Here is a 21,264-nt window from a genome sequence, read left to right as displayed (position 1 = left end):
GGGTTACATTTTTCACAAATTTTTTGGCACCAATTTGATATTTTTCTAATTTGGAATGGATCAGTTTATAAATTTTTTAATTAAATCCAAACTTTTTAAATTTCTAGAAAATGCAATCACTCTTGAAACTATTGCCTGTTTTTTGACAATTCAATGATCCTCTCTATCTGGTTTTGTAGTTATAGGGTGAAAATCAGACTTTCTACTATAGGTGAAGGGTGAAAATAGGACTTTTCTCTTTACAAAATAGCTCCACTAACTCTAGCCCTACTAGTTCCACTACGATTGTTTACCCTAAATGTTCGGTACTGCTCGCTAATAGCACTACCTCATGCTTGATAGCAGCAAATGAAGAGGATGAGCCACAAGAGGTCTCTACGATAGGGAGAGTTGAGCCGCGGGAGATTACCGCAACGGAGGAAGAGGAGGGTGTCAGAAGGGAGGCTGAAAAACTCCAAGATCCACATAGTCTATACTTGGGTGTAGCTGTGCGGGGGAGGGGGGGGGGCGGCTACATGGGGCCTGTGGAGAGTGGGCAGCATAGGCAGAGAAGTGCAACGGAGACTAGGTGGAGAGAGGCAAATCAGAGTGAAACAGGGAAAGGGGAGGGAAGAAGAAAGCTTTTTTTTTTGCTCCCCACGCGATGGCGAAGAATGAGAATGGATTCGATGGTGGTAGTGCCTGATGGATCATGTTCAATAGCATTCTTCAGCTTCTTGTGTGGAGCAGAACAACCAAATCGCTACCAAGATTTTAAGCTGTCACACTCTCTTCTTCGTCGAATATATAAGCAAGAAATCTAGGTACCATTGTATTAAGGAAGAACATAATACTTGCAATGCACCTAAGACACATGCTTACCCATGCATCAGCTGTGCAACTATATTTTGCGAATAATTCTCGTAGCTTAACAATCGACTATATTGCTAGATGTGCCTAATAGGACAAAGAAAATGTTTGTGTATTCTTTATTTTTCCCCCTTCATCTTAGAGGAGCCGATGGTTAAAGACAACGAACAATGTAGGAATTGATCTAGACGGATGATGTTGCATCTGATGGTTGATGCTAGTCGATAGGATCTCAAAATTCATGCGTTTGACAAGTAGCATCACCCAAATTCATGCGCCAATGCTGATCGATGTTGTTTTTTTCAATAAAGAGACAAGAGATAACTCCCGGTTTCCTCGCTAAAAAAGTATAAAAAGAGAAAAAGCTTCGAGGGTGAAAGTATCCACAGCCAGTCAGCCACTTCAGCTGGAGCTCGTCGTCGTCCCCCGCAATCCAAACCTGAACCCTGCCCCGATCCCCCCCACTACCCATCCCTTTCTCTGCCATGCCGTCGTCATCGGCTCATCGCCTTGCGCGTAATATCCTTCCTCCACTGTACCTGCCCCCACATCTCTTTTTTATCCTCGTGACTCAATAAGCGCAGCCCGGAGCGGCGAAGCAAGCAATCGGACGAACCCCCGGCCGAGCCGACGAGGCGAGCGCACAAGAGGACGGACGGGGCCCCCTAATCCAGAGCCCCAGGCCTCCCCCCCCCTCCCCCTCGCCATGGCGTCGGGCAGCCGCGCCACGCCCACGCGCTCCCCCTCCTCCGCGCGGCCCGCGGCGCCGCGTCACGCGCACCACCACCACCACTCGCAGTCGTCGGGCGGGAGCACGTCCCGCGCGGGCGGGGGAGGGGGAGGAGGTGGCGGCGGGGGCGGCGCGGCCACAGCGGCCACGGAGTCGGTCTCCAAGGCCGTGGCTCAGTACAACCTGGACGCGCGCCTCCACGCGGTGTTCGAGCAGTCGGGCGCGTCGGGCCGCAGCTTCGACTACTCCCAGTCGCTGCGCGCGCCGCCCACCCCGTCCTCCGAGCAGCAGATCGCCGCCTACCTTTCCCGCATCCAGCGCGGCGGCCACATCCAGCCCTTCGGCTGCACGCTCGCCGTCGCCGACGACTCCTCCTTCCGCCTCCTCGCCTTCTCCGAGAACGCCGCCGACCTGCTCGACCTGTCGCCGCACCACTCCGTCCCCTCGCTCGACTCCGCGGCGCCGCCCCCTGTCTCCCTGGGTGCCGACGCGCGCCTCCTCTTCTCCCCCTCGTCCGCGGTCCTCATGGAGGGCGCCTTCGCTGCGCGCGAGATCTCGCTGCTCAACCCGCTATGGATCCACTCCAGGGTCTCTGCCAAGCCGTTCTACGCCATCCTCCACCGCATCGACATCGGCGTCGTCATCGACCTCGAGCCCGCCCGCACCGAGGACCCCGCGCTCTCCATCGCCGGTGCAGTCCAGTCCCAGAAACTCGCGGTCCGCGCCATCTCCCGCCTTCAGGCGCTACCCGGCGGGGACGTCAAGCTGCTCTGCGACACTGTCGTGGAGCACGTCCGCGAGCTCACGGGTTACGATCGTGTCATGGTGTACAGGTTCCATGAAGACGAGCACGGGGAAGTTGTTGCTGAGTGCCGGCGCGATAACCTTGAGCCGTACCTCGGGTTGCATTATCCCGCCACAGATATCCCCCAGGCGTCCCGCTTCCTGTTCCGACAGAACCGGGTGCGAATGATTGCCGATTGTCATGCCACGCCGGTGAGAGTCATTCAAGATCCTGGGCTGTCACAGCCTCTGTGTTTGGTTGGCTCTACGCTGCGCGCCCCACACGGGTGCCATGCGCAGTACATGGCGAACATGGGTTCCATTGCATCACTTGTTATGGCGGTCATCATTAGCAGTGGTGGTGACGATGAGCAAACAACGCGCGGCGGCATCTCATCGGCAATGAAGTTGTGGGGGTTGGTTGTGTGCCACCATACATCGCCACGGTTTATCCCTTTTCCATTGAGGTATGCTTGTGAGTTTCTCATGCAGGCCTTTGGGCTGCAACTCAACATGGAGTTGCAGCTTGCGCACCAGCTATCGGAGAAGCACATTTTGCGAACACAAACGCTGTTGTGTGACATGTTACTGCGTGATTCGCCAACTGGCATTGTCACACAGAGCCCTAGCATCATGGACCTTGTGAAGTGCGATGGGGCTGCACTTTATTATCATGGGAAGTACTATCCATTGGGTGTCACTCCCACTGAGTCTCAAATTAAGGATATTATCGAGTGGTTGACAGTGTGTCATGGGGACTCAACAGGCCTCAGCACAGATAGCCTGGCTGATGCAGGCTACCATGGTGCTGCTGCATTAGGTGATGCCGTGTGTGGAATGGCAGTAGCCTATATTACGCCAAGTGATTACTTGTTTTGGTTCCGGTCACACACAGCTAAGGAAATCAAATGGGGTGGTGCGAAGCATCACCCAGAGGATAAGGATGATGGTCAGAGGATGCACCCGCGGTCATCATTCAAGGCATTTCTTGAAGTAGTTAAAAGCAGAAGCCTACCATGGGAGAATGCAGAAATGGATGCAATACATTCCTTGCAGCTCATATTGCGCGACTCCTTCAGAGATGTTGCGGAGGGCACTAGTAACTCAAAAGCCATTATCAATGGACAAGTTCAGCTTGGGGAGCTAGAATTGCGGGGTATAAATGAGCTTAGCTCCGTAGCAAGAGAGATGGTCCGGTTGATAGAGACAGCAACAGTCCCTATATTTGCAGTAGATACTGATGGATGTATAAATGGTTGGAATGCAAAGATTGCCGAGTTGACAGGCCTTTCAGTTGAGGAGGCTATGGGCAAATCACTGGTAAATGATCTTATCTTCAAGGAATCTGAGGAGATAGTCGAAAAGTTACTCTCGCGAGCTTTAAGAGGTATATCTCATTTGTCTTTCTTATATAATTGCTACTGCTTTTATGCTATGTTTCCGGGAATTTCCCAGTGCGGTCAAGGAAAAGATTATCTCTTCTTGGTTGTAATCTCTTGACGTATATAACATAACAGTAGTGTACGAATATGATGTACATATTTTGTTGGCCAAGTATCGAAATATATGGTATATATACTCCTTGAAAATAGATGTACTCAGTTTCTTAGGCTTACTTCTTTGCATAGGCATAGCATGAATAACTAAGTATAGAAAATGGGGGCCACTTAGAGACTATCATTAAATCTTCTCAACCATTTTCACTGAAGCATCTTAGAACCAGTGCTTAGAACTAGTAGACAGGCATGCTCAGATGTGAAAAGTTAGTGCATCAACTTTTACCAGAGTGAGCCCTGATTTATGAACTTGTTGCTCATACAGGTGAGGAAGACAAAAATGTGGAGATAAAGCTGAAGACATTTGGGCCAGAGCAATCAAAGGGACCAATATTTGTTATTGTCAATGCTTGTTCCAGTAGAGATTACACAAAAAATATTGTTGGTGTCTGTTTTGTTGGACAAGATGTCACAGGACAAAAGGTGGTCATGGATAAATTTGTCAACATACAAGGGGATTACAAAGCTATTGTACACAATCCAAATCCTCTGATACCCCCAATTTTTGCGTCAGATGAGAATACTTGTTGTTCAGAATGGAACACAGCCATGGAAAAACTTACAGGATGGTCGAGAAGTGAAGTTGTTGGTAAGCTTCTTATTGGAGAGGTATTTGGAAATATTTGTCGACTTAAGGGCCCAGATGCATTGACAAAGTTCATGGTTGTCCTTCACAATGCTATAGGAGGAGACGATTATGAGAAGTTCCCTTTTTCATTTTTCGACAAGAATGGAAAGTATGTGCAGGCCTTATTGACTGCCAACACAAGGAGCAAAACGGATAGTAAGTCCATTGGGGCCTTTTGTTTCTTGCAGATTGCAAGCGCCGAATTACAGCAAGCCTTTGAGATTCAGAGACAACAAGAAAAGAAGTGTTATGCAAGGATGAAAGAATTGGCCTATATTTGCCAGGAGATAAAGAATCCTCTTAGTGGCATCCGATTTACCAACTCTCTGTTGCAGATGACTGATTTAAATGATGACCAGAGGCAGTTCCTTGAAACTAGCTCTGCTTGTGAGAAACAGATGTCCAAGATTGTAAAGGACGCCAGTCTCCAAAGTATTGAGGATGGGTAAGCATTCTAATCTTACCCTTTTCACTCACACATGCTCTAATATTTGCATTGAATGAATACATTTGATTCATTTACGTTTGTTTCACCTGTGCCCAAGAGTAACCATTATCTGAGTCTGAGTATCAGTGGCACTAATATTGTCTGTAGACTGTAGAGGTACAAAATCATAATAGGAATCAGAGAAGTTCATCAGTCATCAGACTCACAGTTATGTTCTGCTGTCTTTGCAGCTTCTTTGAGTAAATGTCCCTCACGCCTAAGTTATTGCCAACATTAGACGAAGATTATTTTTTTATTACCCTTTAAGACACTTTCGTATTATCGTTGATGGCATCTGTGGACTGCTTCTCTTGCTTTGGCAACTATCTGAAAATGTCTAAGGTCAGCAAGCATTTCATGGTAGAACACTGCATATTGTAGTTATGCCATTGCAAAGATGAAGGCAGTCCAGATTGCTTACTTCAAAAGCAGCATTGGTGTTCATGAAAACCATCTTTTATTTTAAACTAAGTACCAACTTACTGAATAGTGATGTGATGCGTTTCTGGCTGTAAGTATGTCATTATGGCTGTTATTACTAACTAGTGGTTGACAGGATATGGCTACTCAACTGGTACAACGTCAGAAATTGATGGTTTGTACAGTTTCCAAAGGAACTGGTGAAACTGGTATCCTTTTGCCTATTTTTTTAGGATAGTGTGAATAATATAGCAGTACATGCACTAATTACTATGATACTGAACGAGTCAAGATTATATTTAAAAGGCTAATTTGTTATAGACAAAATGTGGAGGGAGGGGTGAGCTTTCATATATATAGGCAAGGCGGCTTGATATAGAAGAATATAATGTGTACGTACGACATGTGTACAACACAAGGCTATACATGTCTGATAGGTGCACACTTTGGTTTTCTGCTTACCAATATTCGTACTGATTGCTAAGGATTGTGAACCTTTGCACTTTAAATGTCATATCATGGAAATTTGTTAGAATTGGAATTGTCTTATGAACTGATAGCCTTACAGCCCTTACCACATTCTAGGGAACATCACCAAACTTGAAGCAGCTTTGTCTAAAATGCCTTTGCCCGTAGTCTTGTTTGATGAACTCCATAACTTATTTGGAGATGATTTCGTTTGCCTGCACAGAAATTCAGAATCCCTTCTGATTGACTTACACTTGATCAGCTCCATCCATCTTATCTACGTATGATGAGTGTGCACCGCTTTTACCTGAGAAAGTCATTAACTTAAGGCAGGCACAAAAACAGTTGCTTGTCGTTTTGCAAAGTCCAAACGCAAACTTAACAAGATATCAGTTAGAAGCTAATTACACTATCACATAGTTTTATTGCTGTGTTATTTGCTTGATGTAAATTCTTCGTAACCTAAGACACTCTTTAACATTGCTCTTAAGTTTTAACTGCTATTACTATTAGCATTTCCACAATTGATTAGCTGAAAAATTGCTAATTTTGTTTCTCTTTATGTAACAGCTCTTTGGTGCTTGAGAAAGGTGAATTTTCTCTTGGAAGTGTCATGAATGCTGTTGTCAGCCAAGCAATGATATTGTTGAGAGAGAGGGATATACAGCTTATTCGGGATATCCCTGATGAAATCAAGGATGCATCAGCATATGGTGATCAATATAGAATTCAACAAGTTTTGTCTGAATTCTTGCTAAGCATGGTGCAGTTTGCTCCAGCGGAAAATGGCTGGGTAGAAATACAAGTCAGACCAAATGTAAAACAAAATTCTGACGGAACAAATACAGCGCTTTTCATGTTCAGGTTAGCTGCTTACTCTTTGATTGTCAATTTATCATAAATGATTTCCCCCCTTCAAGAATGGGTTTCTTCAAGGAATTTGGTAGGAAACAAGTAACAGGATTACTTCAATTCTTAGCTGGTTGGTTGCATGTGGTGTGGTACCTTTCTTCAAATATACGGTCATGATGAGTTTGACAGAATTTTCTTGTTTGTATCATGCGGTGTTTTTTTCCCCTTATGTTGACTCAGTTGCGTTAACTTAAGTTACATCCAGTGCTCTAGATCACATCTAGTTTGCACAGAACCAAAAGAATGAGAAAATTTATCTTTGCTGAGGTATTATCACCGACTGTTTGGAAGAGGTTTTGGACTCAAATCCCTAATAAATACAATTTTTCAATTTAAAACTAAATTATAAGATTCTCGTACCTATACCCCACATCCAAACAGGGTGCAAGTGTGTAATCTACCACTGTCCAACTAATATATATATTTTTAATTCCTCTGAAATAGCAGACACCTTGACTGTAGGTTATACCAACTAAAAATGATTACTTTCTTAGGTACAGAACAATATTTAGATTAGCCTAGGCCAGTGCAAATTTATATCTATTTGACTTGTTCTTTTGGTGGTCTCTTAGATACTGAAGTTGCTACCTACCATGGAACATTGGTGAGAAAAACTGAGAACCGAGAACCTTAGCTATTGAAGTTCAAAACTGTCACATGAAATTGTGCCATGCATCTGGTTTTATTAGATGAATTTTAGTGTTCTGACTCAACTTGGGCAAAAGTGGTTGCCTTTTCTTTAACTCATGTTATTTTAACATTCTACATTTGTTAGATGATTCGACTGAAACACTAGCTTCCAAATGGTAACAACAATGGAAAACTGAATGCCTCCAATGGGACTTGGGAGCACTAATAAATGGAACTAAGTGATTTTCTTTTTAACTTTGTATTTCTGTAGGTTTGCCTGTCCTGGCGAGGGCCTTCCCCCTGACATCGTACAGGATATGTTCAGCAATTCTCGCTGGTCAACCCATGAAGGCATTGGGCTAAGCACATGCAGGAAGATCCTCAAATTAATGGGTGGTGAAGTCCAATACATTAGGGAGTCCGAGCGGAGTTTCTTCCTCATCGTCCTCGAGCTGCCCCAACCTCGGCCAGCAGCTAGGAGAGAAATCAGTTGATACGTTAAGCTCAGCGCTGACTTTACCCAACTGCTCGGTCAACGAGGTGACCTGAGCTCCCCTGATAAGAAGGAACCTAATCTACGAGAAGCCTGGAAACCAATACGACTCGGATGAAGCACATCAGAGCTCCCATGGCGAGTCCTGTTATTCTCGGTGTCTTTGAAGAGGCTGTTTCCGGTGCGCCACTTTAAGTCCGGATGTCCAAAGATCAGAGTTCATGCAGGCTAGTAATGTATACAGGCGGCAAATGTGGCACTTAGGGTAGACCCATGACCGGCTCCACGTAGTACATAAGTTGTTATTAGCTTATATGTATATAATCTGTCGTGTACTATGCATAAGGAGCTGTATCAACTCCAACGGTTGTATTTTGCAGGCCTTCCCAGGCCTACTGCACTTAATCGAGCATTTGGTTTCCTTGGAATTTTTGCATTCTTCTCCTAAAAGAACATATACTTGAAACCTCGAATTCATCTGTTGTGGAACATGTGCTGTTTAAACAAGTCAAGTGGTCAACACTCCTTGACAAACCCTGAGGCCTGAGGCGTTTGTGCAATGTGCAGGCACCGGAAGCTCAGGCAGGTTGCATGCGAATGCCGAATGGGAATGGCGTGTTTGTGCCTTGTTGAGAGTGGCAGCCGTTCCGTTCCGAGGTTGCGGCCGCTTTGTGGAGATTGCCGGCCCTATCAGACTGTGCAGTTGTGCTTACCAGATCTGCGGTGGGCTGTGTCGCCATGAATCGTTTGCGCTGGTGTGTTATAGACGCGAGCTTTCCAGTGAGAATTGGGCTGGGGACTTGGGGTTGCTATAGCTTTTACATTGCTAACGGTCTATCGATGGCTTTCGGTATGTAGTCGGAGGTCGAGGGAAGAGACCAGCCCGGTGGATACAAAGCGCACGGTTCATCATTCATCTCCGAGTCCGAGGGTCGAGGCTCCATGCACCTCCAGTTCGTAACGACCTAACGGGGCGTGGTGTCACCGGCAGGCGGCAGCATGCATTTCGAATCTCGCTTGTCACTGCCGCCCTGAATTCGTGATCTTATGCATGGGAGGGTTGGCCATTTCAGGCAAGCGATCCGAACCTCTTCATACGAGTATACGATTGTCTGGCAAAGCCTACGAGAGATCAAACTTAAGCTTGCTCCTGAAAATACAGGTGGGTACTATACGGCGCGTTACGTTATTTGGCTACTAAAGAGGAGTCTACATATGCATTTGCAGGACTCCATTTGATCAATTTAATTTGCTAAACGTGCATCGATCGTGCATCCTACAGCCATTTCTTTTGCCGCCCTTGGATGACTCAACCACGTGCGAATGAGCGAAAGCTAGAGAACTCAAGATTCGCTACAGTGTGATGTTTGACTACAAGGCATATATGCATGGCACTAACATTATACTGGTACACACTGTACTCGAGTAGGAGTATAGTACTGTACACTTGATGACAATCATATCTGTGCGTTCATCTGCATCCATCCTATCGTGCAACTATGCAATTGCAAGGGTTTGCGGCAGCTGCATGTGGCGAGATTAAATGCTGCTGCGTCTGCGTGTATAGGGCACACGGTGTACCTTTTTTCTCTGCGTGCAGCTCATGCCGCTGCTTGCCTGCTTCCATGCATGGTCTGGTTGACACTTCGCCTTTGCATGCATGATTCCTGGCGCAGCGGCGCCTTTCGACTTGGCGCCCGTAGGTCGTGGTCTTCGCATCTCATTGATGGCGGTGGGTTCGACCTATCCGTGGGTATGCTTGTTTGGGTCCGGCCAGAGCACGTTTCCGATCTCATCAGCTTGGCGTGTTTCATTGTGTTCCCAAGACAACTATATATAATCAGAGTAGTAGTATGTTGCATAATGAAATTATCATCTCCAATGTATAATTTCAAAATATTTTTCATAGGCATGTAGTGATACTTAATTATCACGTGATGATTATTAGTTGTACAATCACATTAATAAAAACCTATTGCTACCATGAAGGACGGAGGATTTTCAAAAATTGAAAAGAGTGTTCAACTATCTATATGAAATTAGTTAATCTCGTTCTCATTATTCATTAATTTGATGTAATATCATCAATTTTTACTTACATGACAGCCCATTAATTAAAAACGAAGCTCTGATTAAGAGTAACATGGTGAGTATGTAATATCCAGTAATGCGCTATCATGGCTAAAGACCCTGCAAGCAGACTACTCGTAATTTTACTGTTCAATAGACCATGGCACAGGATGACACTCCAACCCGCGGTTCAAAGCCATACAGATCTTTTCTGGCTACCTACAATTCTCTCACCTACGATCTATACGCTTGGCTGTACATAAGCGGGCAGGCAGCTAGCCGTTACCGGCCAGAGAAAGCAAACTTATGTATCCCTCCGTCAGATTCAACGTTGTTACGGTCCTGTTCGCTTCAGCTTATAAACCGGCTGAAAAGTTGAAACGGCTGATTTGTTGTGAGAGGAAAATACTGTTTGGTGGCTGATAAGCCGGCTGAATAAGCTGAAGCGAACAGGTCCGTTTTTTTCTCTGAGATTCGTGCGCATTCCGAACCTCCACGGCTCCACGCCAGTAATGCAAAAGCGGCAAGCCGGCAAGTCACACCGTACCAGCAGCTCACTCACGGCTCAGCACAAGCACGCACTTACCGTGCGCGGTGGGCCGGCCGGCCGTGCGTGCGTGCAACTGCCACTGCCGGTGCCGGGTAGAAATACGATCACGGCAGGAGAGCTTTCCCTTTCCTCTTTCCCCTTTGTTACCACGGCGCACCGCGCGCGCACAGGCACAGACGCACAGGCGCACAGCTAGATAAAAACCGCAGCGACCGCGCGCGCGTCTGCGGCTTACGAAAAGCGCCGCGGCTGCAGGCACAGTGGCATGGGCCGATGGGCGCAACCGTATCCACCTCCAACATTGTAACGTGTATCTGCCCTCGCGCACCGGCGCCCGCTCGATCCCGCTCGTCAGTTCTCAGTTGGTTGAGCGGCCGGCGCCCGCCCGGCCAAGCGCGTGAACATAAATGCACCGGCGCCCCCTGTTCCGCTGCTCCGCGCGCACCGCCTGCTCACCAGAGAGCCACAGCTCACCAACCACATCAGCTGGCTCGCTGCGAACGCCCATGCATGCTCGTGCTCAGCGCCCCTGCCCCTCGCTGCATGCCCATGACAGGCTTCTTCCTTCTCGTGCTCGATCAGCGCGTCTCATCTCCTTAGCTGGCTGCCTTTGGAAGCTGAGGCCGTGACAGTTGAGACGTGACTTTTGATAAGCTAGCCTAGTCTCCAACCACCTGCATTGACTCACGTACACATGCAGTCTGCTACCTTTCTCCACTGCCCACTCGCTCCACTTGATCCATCGGCGGGTTACCTTAGCTCCGCTATATAAGCATGCGGCGTCCTTCGCTCCGAGCATCACAGTTCACATCTGCAGCAACAGCTCGATTTACTTCATCAGTGTCTCATGGGGAGGGCGGCGAGGCGTGTGCGGGGCTCGGCGCTCGCAGCATTGGCCGTGGCGCTGGTCCTCGGGGTGGTCGTAGAGGCGCGGTTCCTTGAGACCCAGAATTTGGGCGGCGGTGGTGGTTTCGGTGGAGGTGCTGGTTTTGGTGGTGGTTCTGGGCTTGGTGGAGGTGGTGGGCTTGGAGGAGGCGGCGGCGCGGGTGGTGGGTTTGGAGGAGGGCTCGGCCATGGAGGAGGTCTTGGTGGAGGGTTTGGAGGTGGAAAAGGTGGAGGTCTAGGCGTGGGGAGTGGTCTTGGTGGAGGAGGTGGGTTTGGTGGTGGTGGCGGAGCGGGTGGCGGGCTTGGCGAAGGGCTTGGACATGGCGGCGGCCTTGGTGGTGGAGCAGGAGGCGGCTTCGGTAGCGGTGGTGGACTAGGAGGTGGAGCCGGAGGTGGCCTCGGCGGAGGTGCCGGTGCCGGTGGTGGCCTAGGCGGTGGTGCTGGAGGAGGCCTCGGTGGTGGTGCTGGAGGAGGCCTTGGTGGTGGTGGCGGCCTTGGTGGCGGTGCTGGTGGTGGATTGGGAGGTGGAGCTGGAGGTGGTCTTGGTGGAGGCAGCGGTCTTGGAGGCGGTACTGGTGGTGGACTGGGAGGTGGAGCTGGAGGTGGTCTTGGTGGAGGCAGCGGTCTTGGAGGCGGTGCTGGTGGTGGACTGGGAGGTGGAGCTGGAGGTGGTCTTGGTGGAGGCAGCGGTCTTGGAGGCGGTGCTGGTGGTGGACTGGGAGGTGGAGCTGGTGGCGGTGTTGGTGGAGGTGGGGGTTTTGGAGGTGGTGGCGGCTCTGGAGTAGGTGGTGGCTTCGGGGGAGGCAAAGGTTTTGGTGGAGGCCTTGGTGGAGGTAGCGGTGGGGGTTTCGGTGCTGCTGGTGGAGCAGGAGGTGGTGCTGGAGGAGGGTTTGGCAGTGGTGCTGGAGGTGGTGGTGGCTTGGGCGGCGGAGGCGGTGTCGGGGGAGGGTTCGGCAAAGGTTCTGGAGGAGGTGCTGGCTTGGGCGGTGGAGGTGGTGGAGGTTTCGGCGGTGGAGGTGGCATCGGTGGTGGTCATTGGTGATGCATCAATGTATGGACCCTTGAAGAGGAAGTGTGATGCAGATGAATACTAAGTATGTATGACCGAAGCTTATGTTTGTATGTTTAATTGAACTTTATAGTCTTTTTATCGTGTGCTTACAATTGCTTATTCATCATCTTTGTAAAGGAATAAAGATCGGTTCTTCTATTTGTGATTTCATGTTTTGGAGCCTGATGTCTAGTGTCTGTGCAAACTGTTGCCTTTCCGGTGTTCCGGACAGATGTTACGAGGAATGGCACAGATTCCAATGTACATTGTTTGGGTAGGAATGACATGATCTTAGGTCCCTTTGGTTGGGCTTTCAAAGTGTTTAGGCTTTCAAGAAAAGATGAAAGCCAACCAAAGGGGTAACCCCATACACTTGACTTCAAAGAAAAGCTACTTTTTCCTCTATACAAATCTTATAGCCACTCCCCCCTGCATTTACCCGCTGTGAGGGGCAACACTTCCACGAAATTACCCATCTTACCATCCTTTATGAGCGTACCAGTTCGATTTTCTTTTCTCCTATCACCCCCTCCCTCTGGCTCGCTTATCTCTCTCTCCCTCGTTACCCTCCGCGACGCTCTCTAGGCCGCAACTAGGGTTTAGCCGATGGTGGTAGCTGCCCCCTCCAGCCTCCCTCCGCCCTCCTCCTCCCAGGCGCCTACGCCCCTGTCCACCCCAGTGCCCGTGTCCACCTCCCTCGGTCCTCCTCCCAGGCGCACGCGTGTAGCAGGTGTGGCCGGCGGCGACGATATTGCCCGGCAGCACCCTTGGCCGGCGGCCCTCGGTTTTCCTCCACGTGGTGTCTGGCGGCACCGACCCCCGCACACCAACGCCCCTGCATCTTCCCTCCGCCCTCCTCCTCCCAGGAGATCTGTAAGTGACCCAAATCAATTCCTCCCTTCCTCTTAATGACCAAAATCGATTGGATTTGAGCAGTAATCATTTGATTCATGTAGCAATCATTTGATTTGTGTTGCAATTGTTCCATTTGTGTAGCGAATAGTGGTTGTTGTGCCTGAGTGTCTATGGAGATTGAGAACATCAGTATGTGATGAAGTCAGATTGGTACATAGATGTTTAGCATGCTTGATTACTAAACAAAAATGAATGACAAATTACTTTTTGTGCTTGATTCAAGAATGACTGATAAGGCAGATTGGTGTGATGCCAATGTGAGGCATTTCATTGATATCTGTAAAGGAGAGATAGAAGCTGGAAATAGGCCATTGGGATTTTTCAAAAGGATTGGTTGGAAAAATATTATATCTAAGCATGAAGAAAAAACTGGTCCGAAGCTAACAAAGAAATAATTGAAGAACGAGCGGGACAATATGAAAAAGGAATATACATGGTTCATGGAGTTGAAGAATAGTGCAACTGGGCTTGAATGGAATGAGGCAAAGCGACTGTTGAGTGCTCTAAAGAATGTTGGGATGAACACCTAGCTATAAGCCCTTTACTGTCATTTTTTCATTAATCATTTTTAATGCTTTCATAAAGTGTTACTTGCTAATTAACCCTTTGTTTCATTTAATTTCAGAGGTGCAATAATCTTAAGAAAGGTATCAAATGCAACCATGTGAGGTTCAGAAAATAAGGTCCGAAGCACCTTGATGATCTGCATATATTGTTTGATAAGATACATGTCAGTGGTGCTAGTGCTTCCTGCCCTGGAGATATATCCTCTGATGAGTCAGGTGATGACGATGTGAGTGAGGTAAAAAAACTCAAGACATTGATGATGTGAAGCTGGTTGCTTTGAAGAAATCAAAGCCAGGGAAGAAGAAACACAAGGAATACTCTAGTTCTATTGAAGAAAGGATGAAAAAAGAGCTCATTCTTTCAACTGTACAAGAACACATATTTGAAGATAGAAACTGCAGCAGATAAGATATCCTCAAGTGTTGAAGCTTCATCAGCTCCTCCAACCAATCCAGTCCCAAGCATTTTAGAGGCCAAGAAGATGGTGAAAGATTGTGGAGTGCAAGAAAAAACTGCTCTAATGCACACAACCACCTTCTTGATCGTGAAAGGAGGTTTCCAAATGAAGGAAGGTTCGATTTGTTTAAGAGGGAGTATGAAAAGGAGTTGTTCAAGCGTCAGTAGAATTGTTCCTTAATTTATCTTTTGTCAATGTTATCTTTGTATTCATGTGGACCATATGGTAATGGTTGAAGCAAAACTTAAAAAAAATAAAATTTTCCTTTCTAAAATGGTAATTTATATGTGATTCAGTGAACAACACAGTGTTTTACGATCAATTTGCATAGCAACCGTCCCTCAAACCTTCCAGGGGCATTACAAACTTTTCTTGCCAAACCTACAGTTTCACAGCTGTTTCAACCAAAACGGTTTTCTAATTTTTCACAGCTGACAGCTCACAGCAGCTTTTTCATAGCTAATAGCCCACAACAGTTTTTCCACCGCTCACAGTCCAACCAAACATAGCCTTAATTTCTCATTATTTTGTACACGCCATATCCAAGGTTGTGTATGTGCAGCGATTTATGTACTCTGTACTATTTTATGGACTGCCTACGTGCATGCAGGGTAACCTCTGTTTTGATCGATCTCTAGACAGAGCGTGTCATCACTCACCAACTCGGTCAGATTAAGCAGCTATAGCACAACCAGATAGCAGCAGCATGCAGTCCTTCAGCGTACCTACAGTTCATAGCAGCAGAAGAATCGGTTGTTAGGCTGAACGGAGCGCATTAAACGTGTCCCATTGTGCTCCAGTATATCCCCAATCGGCAGTTAGACACGCCATATCACAATCGCTTTGCGTGCGTGTTTTTTATTTCGTGTAACCGACATCGGATCGACTCAGGGGTGGAGCTGCACCCGTGCTGGGGGCGCTGTAGCACCCCCTTGCCCAAAAATACTATGAGCACTAGTATGTATTAAGCTCACACGTTAGACTAGCATATAAGGTAATTGCTCTTTGATTTAACTGTTTGAATCTCTCTTCTTGAGTTCCTGTCCATTGGCCTAGCCTCCAATGCCCAACGCCAGCACGTAGCACCCCTTTGTCCCATTCCTGAATCCGCCACTGGATCGACTGATCCCACATTGGTTTGAACTCAATTTTGTCGTTGGCTTTTTACAAGCAGACGCGCGAACGAGAACAAATGCCTCTTTGAACCATTGAACTCCCCACCTCTCTCCATCGAATCCGTGTTGAATTCAGACCGTCCGGCGAACGTCGGTGCTCGCCGCTTTTCCGACCGGCAGCGACCCGACGGCAACTTCGTTGTACGATCGATCGAGCAGCTGACAGGGGCGGTGAACGATACTGCCTTGGAACATCTCACATGGCAGGCGTATCAGGTCATTCTTGACACAAACGGCTTACCGATCAGAGCAGGTGCTCCTCTGCACACGCAGGACTCCGATCGGTTGTCATTGCTTGTTAGGTGGCGACGAGCATCTGTATGGTTACTGCTACCTGCTGCTAGAGTTCTCGATCGATCTCGAGTCATGTCGCTCTCACCATGAAATTAATCAATGGAAACTAACTGCGCTATACCCTGTTGCTGTGGCTCTTCTCTTCCTGTGGAAATGGGGAAGCAAGGAAATGGGGACAGGAGTTTGTGGCCACAGTTCAATTCTTACGCGAGAGGGGCAAGCATTTTTGGGGCTGCAGGTCATGTTCATTTACAGCTCCATATGCGGATTCAATTGCTGATGCACACCTGGCTGCGTAGAACACAAATGCAAGTAAAAATGTAAAGCCGCCGCCGGTCTCTTTTACTTGTGTTGGGATCGCCAAAATCTAAACACCCTCGAGCGCCGTCCACAGCATAAGAAATCCTTTGACCTTGCAAGTTCTACGTCAAATATAAGGAGGCGCGGAGCCTTTCTAGCCTTGCGAGTTCCAAACCGAGAAGTAAACTCAGTTACCCTCCAACATCGTTAGCAGGTCTCAAAACTAACCTCGCAAGTTGCGCGGCGGCGTCAAGGAAAGCAGAACCCCTTTAACCTCGCACGCTCTATAGAGGCACCTCTAATAGTAAATCTCGTATCCTTGCATCACCTCTACTCCTGGAAGGACTCGAGGGCAGTGACCGACAACAATAATGGCTAACTCCCATTGGGTTAACCCTCGAGTGTTCGGAGTCAGTTCCTGACACTGAGCTTTTATCTTTTTACTATTTACTTAGGAATGATGCTCGGAGAAGAACTATGCGAGGTTAAGATCTCTCAAGAAGACTCAACGAAGCAGGCGCCTCGAGACTAGGCGTTCGTCTCAGATCGCGGATGAAGCCTCGAGGCTAGACGATCAACTTAAAATGAAGATGAAGTCTCAAGGTTAGATGGCGGAAGGCATGAGAAACGTGACCACGTGGAAGAGTTCAATTTGTACATATTTCCTTCAAGGACCTTTATGTACGGCATATCCTAGGAATGTAGTGGTTCAGTAAAGATATTTTTGGATTGTAAAGTAGATCATGGATCGGGGAGCCCTACCCGTTGTAAAGGGAGTTCAGTTTTTCCAGTTGCGAATATTGTTCCCATTGTAACTTTAAATCTGTTTGGTGTCAAATTCCTTTGAGACCAACAGGGCGCCTACCGTGTTCTCAGCCACAAAACAACCCACGATGCCACAAACGAAGAAGAAGAAGACCGTACCATAGGAGGCCGCCGAGGGTGAAAGAGAGAACCCTGCGGCTTAAGAGAAAAGACATGTCCCTGCTGGTCAAGATGACACAAATACCATAAAAAAGTTAAAGAGAGTCGAGGCTAACTTACGAACAAGAAGCGAGAGAAAAAGAGCCCAGGCGGAAGCAACAAACTAAGCACAGCCGAAGACAAGCACAAGAAACGATTTACTCGAAGCAGCAGAAAAGGAATTGGCCTTAGTGCTAAGACAATTCAAGACTCTAAAACAAGAAAAAGAAAGATTTGCTTAAGAGCTAGAAGCCCATCACCTAGCGACCTGAAAAATAGCAAAACAACAATTGGCAGAATTGCAAGAGAAATTGGATAAACTACAATACTTACAAAACACGCCACCACAACCGCAAACACAACCACCACCCTCGAGACAGTAGTATGTCGTGAACAAAGCAAGCATCCCGCAAGCAAATCCTAACCTCACTAGGCACAACGTGCTAGTGATGACAGGCACCTATGTAGCAATCGAACAAAGCTCTCCATTGTCCATAGGCCTTCAAACAACTCTATGGCCTCCAACCTACAAGACAGTTTCACTGCCTAAGTTCAATGGGCAAAATGACCCTTGTCAGTTCCTCATGAGCTATGAAGCTGCAGTAGCATCAGCTGGAGGAGATGATGTTGTCTTAGCAAAGTCCCTAATCATAGCCTGCGAGGGTGCAACACTGAACTGATACTCACTACTACCACCGCAATCAGTATACATTTGATAGATCTCAAAATAAAGCTAATACAAAACTTCCAAGACTTCCATCGTGCAACAACAGACTCGAGTGACTTGTTTCACTGCATCCAAAGAGACAAAGAACCCCTATCCAATTATGTCAAAAGATTCGTACAATTAAATTCATAAACTCCAGATGTGGAAGAAAGCGTAGCCATAGCAGCTTACATCAAAGGGCTAACATTAGGCCCGACAGCTTCGCACCTAACAAGAGAAAAACTCAAAACCATGGAAGCCTTATTCGCCGAGTTGGAAAAATACTGCAGATCAGATGAGTACCATAGAAAAAGGCTAATGGAGAGAAACCGCGAATGGCAAGCTCAAAAACATCAGAATTGGCAAATCCCAAAATACAATTTCGCGCAACATCAACAACCATATCCAGCTCAACATGCACTACCGATCGAGTGTGCACAACCCTCACAACAACAAAGTCAAAATCACAATAGACAACCCCAGCAGCAACAACAAACAAGTTATGGCAATAGGCAAAGAGGTAGTCACTCTGGCAGGGGGAGGGGTCGAGTTTGAGGACCTTTGAGGCCACACAATCATAACAACCAACCTCAAATGTTCTATTGTACATTTCATGGCAAACAATTGGATCACACGACTGACTTCTGCCCAGAAACAAAAAAGAACTTTTGAAAGGATAGTTGAAGAAAAAAGAGCAGCAACAGCGTCGAAAACCATCCATCACACCTCTTTTTTGCCACAACAACCATACTGCCAAGTCTATCCACAAATGAACCTCAATGCTGCCCATACAACTAACCTCACAAATCTATTTACCAATCCTTCCTTTAACTACCAACCCACCATGGTGTGGCAACCATCTATCGGGGATAGATCCCCAGTACCCACAAGGAAGGAAGAAGTTGGACTCCTACTAGGATTCCCCTGTAATCCGACTAGGACTCATACCGTGTACTCTTACTAGGACTCCTCCTTGTAATCCAACTAGCACTCCCGCCCCTTGGAGTATATAAAGGAGGGCGAGGGTACCTAAATCGATAGAACCAAACCAGAGGATCAACTCCTCATACCTCAACACCCAAGCGCAGGGCGCAATACACAATATCCCAAACAGGACGTAGGGACGCTACTCTGACGGCCCGAACCTGTATAAACCCGTGTCTTGTGCTCTCGCTTTTACCTTCAAGTTCCAGGTCCGACGATCCCCCACCAACAAATCGACTACCTCGGGTACCCCCTCGGTAGGGGTGATTGTCGAGATCATCGGGCGAGTTTGAAGGACCCTCTATCATCAAGATCAATATATTCGGCATAGCAACACTGCCGTCCTGGCCGTGGGCTTCGTCTGGTTTCGTCGCGCTGCCATGAAATCAACTTCCTGAACTTCGCATCCAAGTCGATCAGCTAACCAATGAAATTCTTTCACTCGAGGTCCAAGGTGGACTACGGCTCTGTATTGTGCCGCGACAACGAGATCATGTCACGGTCGGATTCCGATTCCAATTGGTTTCCGAATTGCATCTGTCCCGTCAGATTCCAAAATCGCGGCACATGCAGAACTACTCAAGCATTGCACACAATGTGCTTTGCTCCCTGTCAGAGAACTACTCAAGCATCATGGCACATTACAGAGCCTTGTGAATAAACGTCTGTTACACCCATGTGCGGATCGAGGCAGAGATAGATGTTCCATACGGCTCATCCTTTTCCGTGAAAGCAAATTTGGTGAAATTCAACTACATGCACAAAAAAGAAGCTACCAATGCACTTCAAGTTCTTCGCTTGATGCACACAGGAGATGTACGTGAGTCCAGCTACTCCGATTCGCTTGACGCACACAGGAGGTGTACGTGAGCCCGGCTACTATGCCCGGCTGCATCAAGTCGCCGACGACTACTTAGACTACACTTTGGCGGAACACCTCGGATTAACTCAACTAAAGCATGATTAAGTTGCTTAACACGCGATCCTCATGCCTTAATCAAGTTAACTCGATGTGCCGTCGGATTTCCTCAGATTTAACCACTTATCAGGACCGAGTTAGCAAAACTCACCCGAAGGAGAGTGGTTCCAGAGAATACAATAGATCCACTTTTAAATTAACCATTCATTACACACTGGTTGAAATTAGAGTTTTACAAGGTTTGAAAGAAGTCAACAGAAGGTAAAAACAAAGGGGAAGCGACTCGTCGGGGTCGGACGTCCCTGGTGAGGCCATCCAGGACATCAATGATCCCATTCCCCGCCGTCCGAGGAAGGATCCCACTCGATCGTCCACTCAGGAGGCAACTGGGGTGGCCGAGTGCCAGCAGCAAGCTCTGAAGTTTCAACTTCACCTGAAAAGAGAAGCCACAACAAGGCTGAGCTGCTAAGCTCAACAAGACTTAACCGACCGGTGGGAAAAACTACTCCACCATGTCTAGACATGCAAGGATCTTTGGCTGAGGGGTTTTGTTTGCCAAAAGCAACTATGTTAGGTCCTTACTTTCAAGGTTTTAGCTCAGATTCTAAGTTCATTAACCAGTCTACATTGGCAACTTACACTAAGCAAACATAGATCCAACATTGTGTAAATAAGCTTAACATCAAGACCATGTCATCATCAGACTCCTTCATTACTTAGTGTAGCATAGCGATCAAGCAGTCTCAAACTGTGAGAGGCAGACGAATCGATTCGAGTTCATTAACCATGCATGGTGAACCTAACCTCACGACATCCGCGCACCACCGAGGGTCGCTTCCTGTGTCGGCCGTCCCCATCAATTCCCTAACCCGTGTCGGGCCCACTTCCCTCAGTGCAAGGTTCCACAGACCCGGCCTCTGCCGTTCTGTGACCACTCTTGCCACCATGTGCGACCGCAGGGGAACTTCGTTCCAGAGATAGTGGATTGAACCGCTCACATCTAGGTTCAATCAGGTACTAGGCTTCCCCATCCCATAATGGGTATGAGATTAGTATTTTCAAACACTTGACCACGAACACCACCACTGTCGGGCCTTAACATATTCAATAAACAGACGGGGCGATCAGCCGACCACCAAAACAGTTCACCAAAACCCTGCCCCGTCCATTGTCCTTATAGTTGTAAACAGAAAGAGAAACAACCAACTCCTATAACTCGCGAGTGACAGGCAATCACTCGACTTTTACCGGGTCCTATTTTAAGCATTGCCACTACTTGACCCAACAGGCTAGTGTTCAGATCACTGAATAAATTTCAGCAGTTTCAATATCCTACAAAAATGCTACATAATGTATGCATCTTTTCTTTCAGATCGAACTTCGACGACGCTCCAAGACGCTAAGCATACCTCCAAAGGCACAAACTAGTTCCCAACTCGGGGGCTAAGTGCCAATAACTACTCAACATGGCT

At 47.4% G+C, this 21,264-nt stretch overlaps 2 protein-coding genes across 3 annotated transcripts; both read left to right on the top strand.

Annotated features, from left to right (window-relative positions):
• The first annotated feature begins 1,540 nt into the window (after positions 1–1,540).
• On the top strand, positions 1,541–8,384 carry LOC117836519 (phytochrome B). The gene is made up of 4 exons (XM_034715969.2): positions 1,541–3,749; positions 4,184–4,991; positions 6,492–6,785; positions 7,735–8,384. The coding sequence occupies exons 1-4, from the start codon at positions 1,556–1,558 to the stop codon at positions 7,955–7,957; spliced, it is 3,519 nt and encodes a 1,172-aa protein (XP_034571860.1). The 5' UTR covers positions 1,541–1,555; the 3' UTR covers positions 7,958–8,384.
• Positions 8,385–11,348: 2,964 nt separating this feature from the next.
• Positions 11,349–14,731, top strand: LOC117836861 (uncharacterized). 2 transcript variants are annotated; one of them, XM_034716378.2, is made up of 2 exons: positions 11,349–12,555; positions 14,053–14,731. In XM_034716378.2, exon 1 carries the CDS (start codon positions 11,424–11,426, stop codon positions 12,501–12,503), a length of 1,080 nt encoding a protein of 359 aa, XP_034572269.1. In that variant the 5' UTR covers positions 11,349–11,423; the 3' UTR covers positions 12,504–12,555; positions 14,053–14,731. The 2 variants fall into 2 exon arrangements, with proteins under 2 accessions (XP_034572269.1, XP_034572270.1); XM_034716379.2 differs by lacking the exon at positions 14,053–14,731 and adding an exon at positions 12,651–12,683.
• Positions 14,732–21,264: the final 6,533 nt, after the last annotated feature.

Source organism: Setaria viridis, chromosome 9 (genome assembly GCF_005286985.2).
Source record: "Setaria viridis chromosome 9, Setaria_viridis_v4.0, whole genome shotgun sequence".
In the NCBI taxonomy this organism is placed as follows: Eukaryota; Viridiplantae; Streptophyta; class Magnoliopsida; order Poales; family Poaceae; genus Setaria; species Setaria viridis.
The sequence above is the reverse complement of the archived record's forward strand: the minus strand, read 5'-3'. Positions and strand labels throughout refer to the sequence as shown.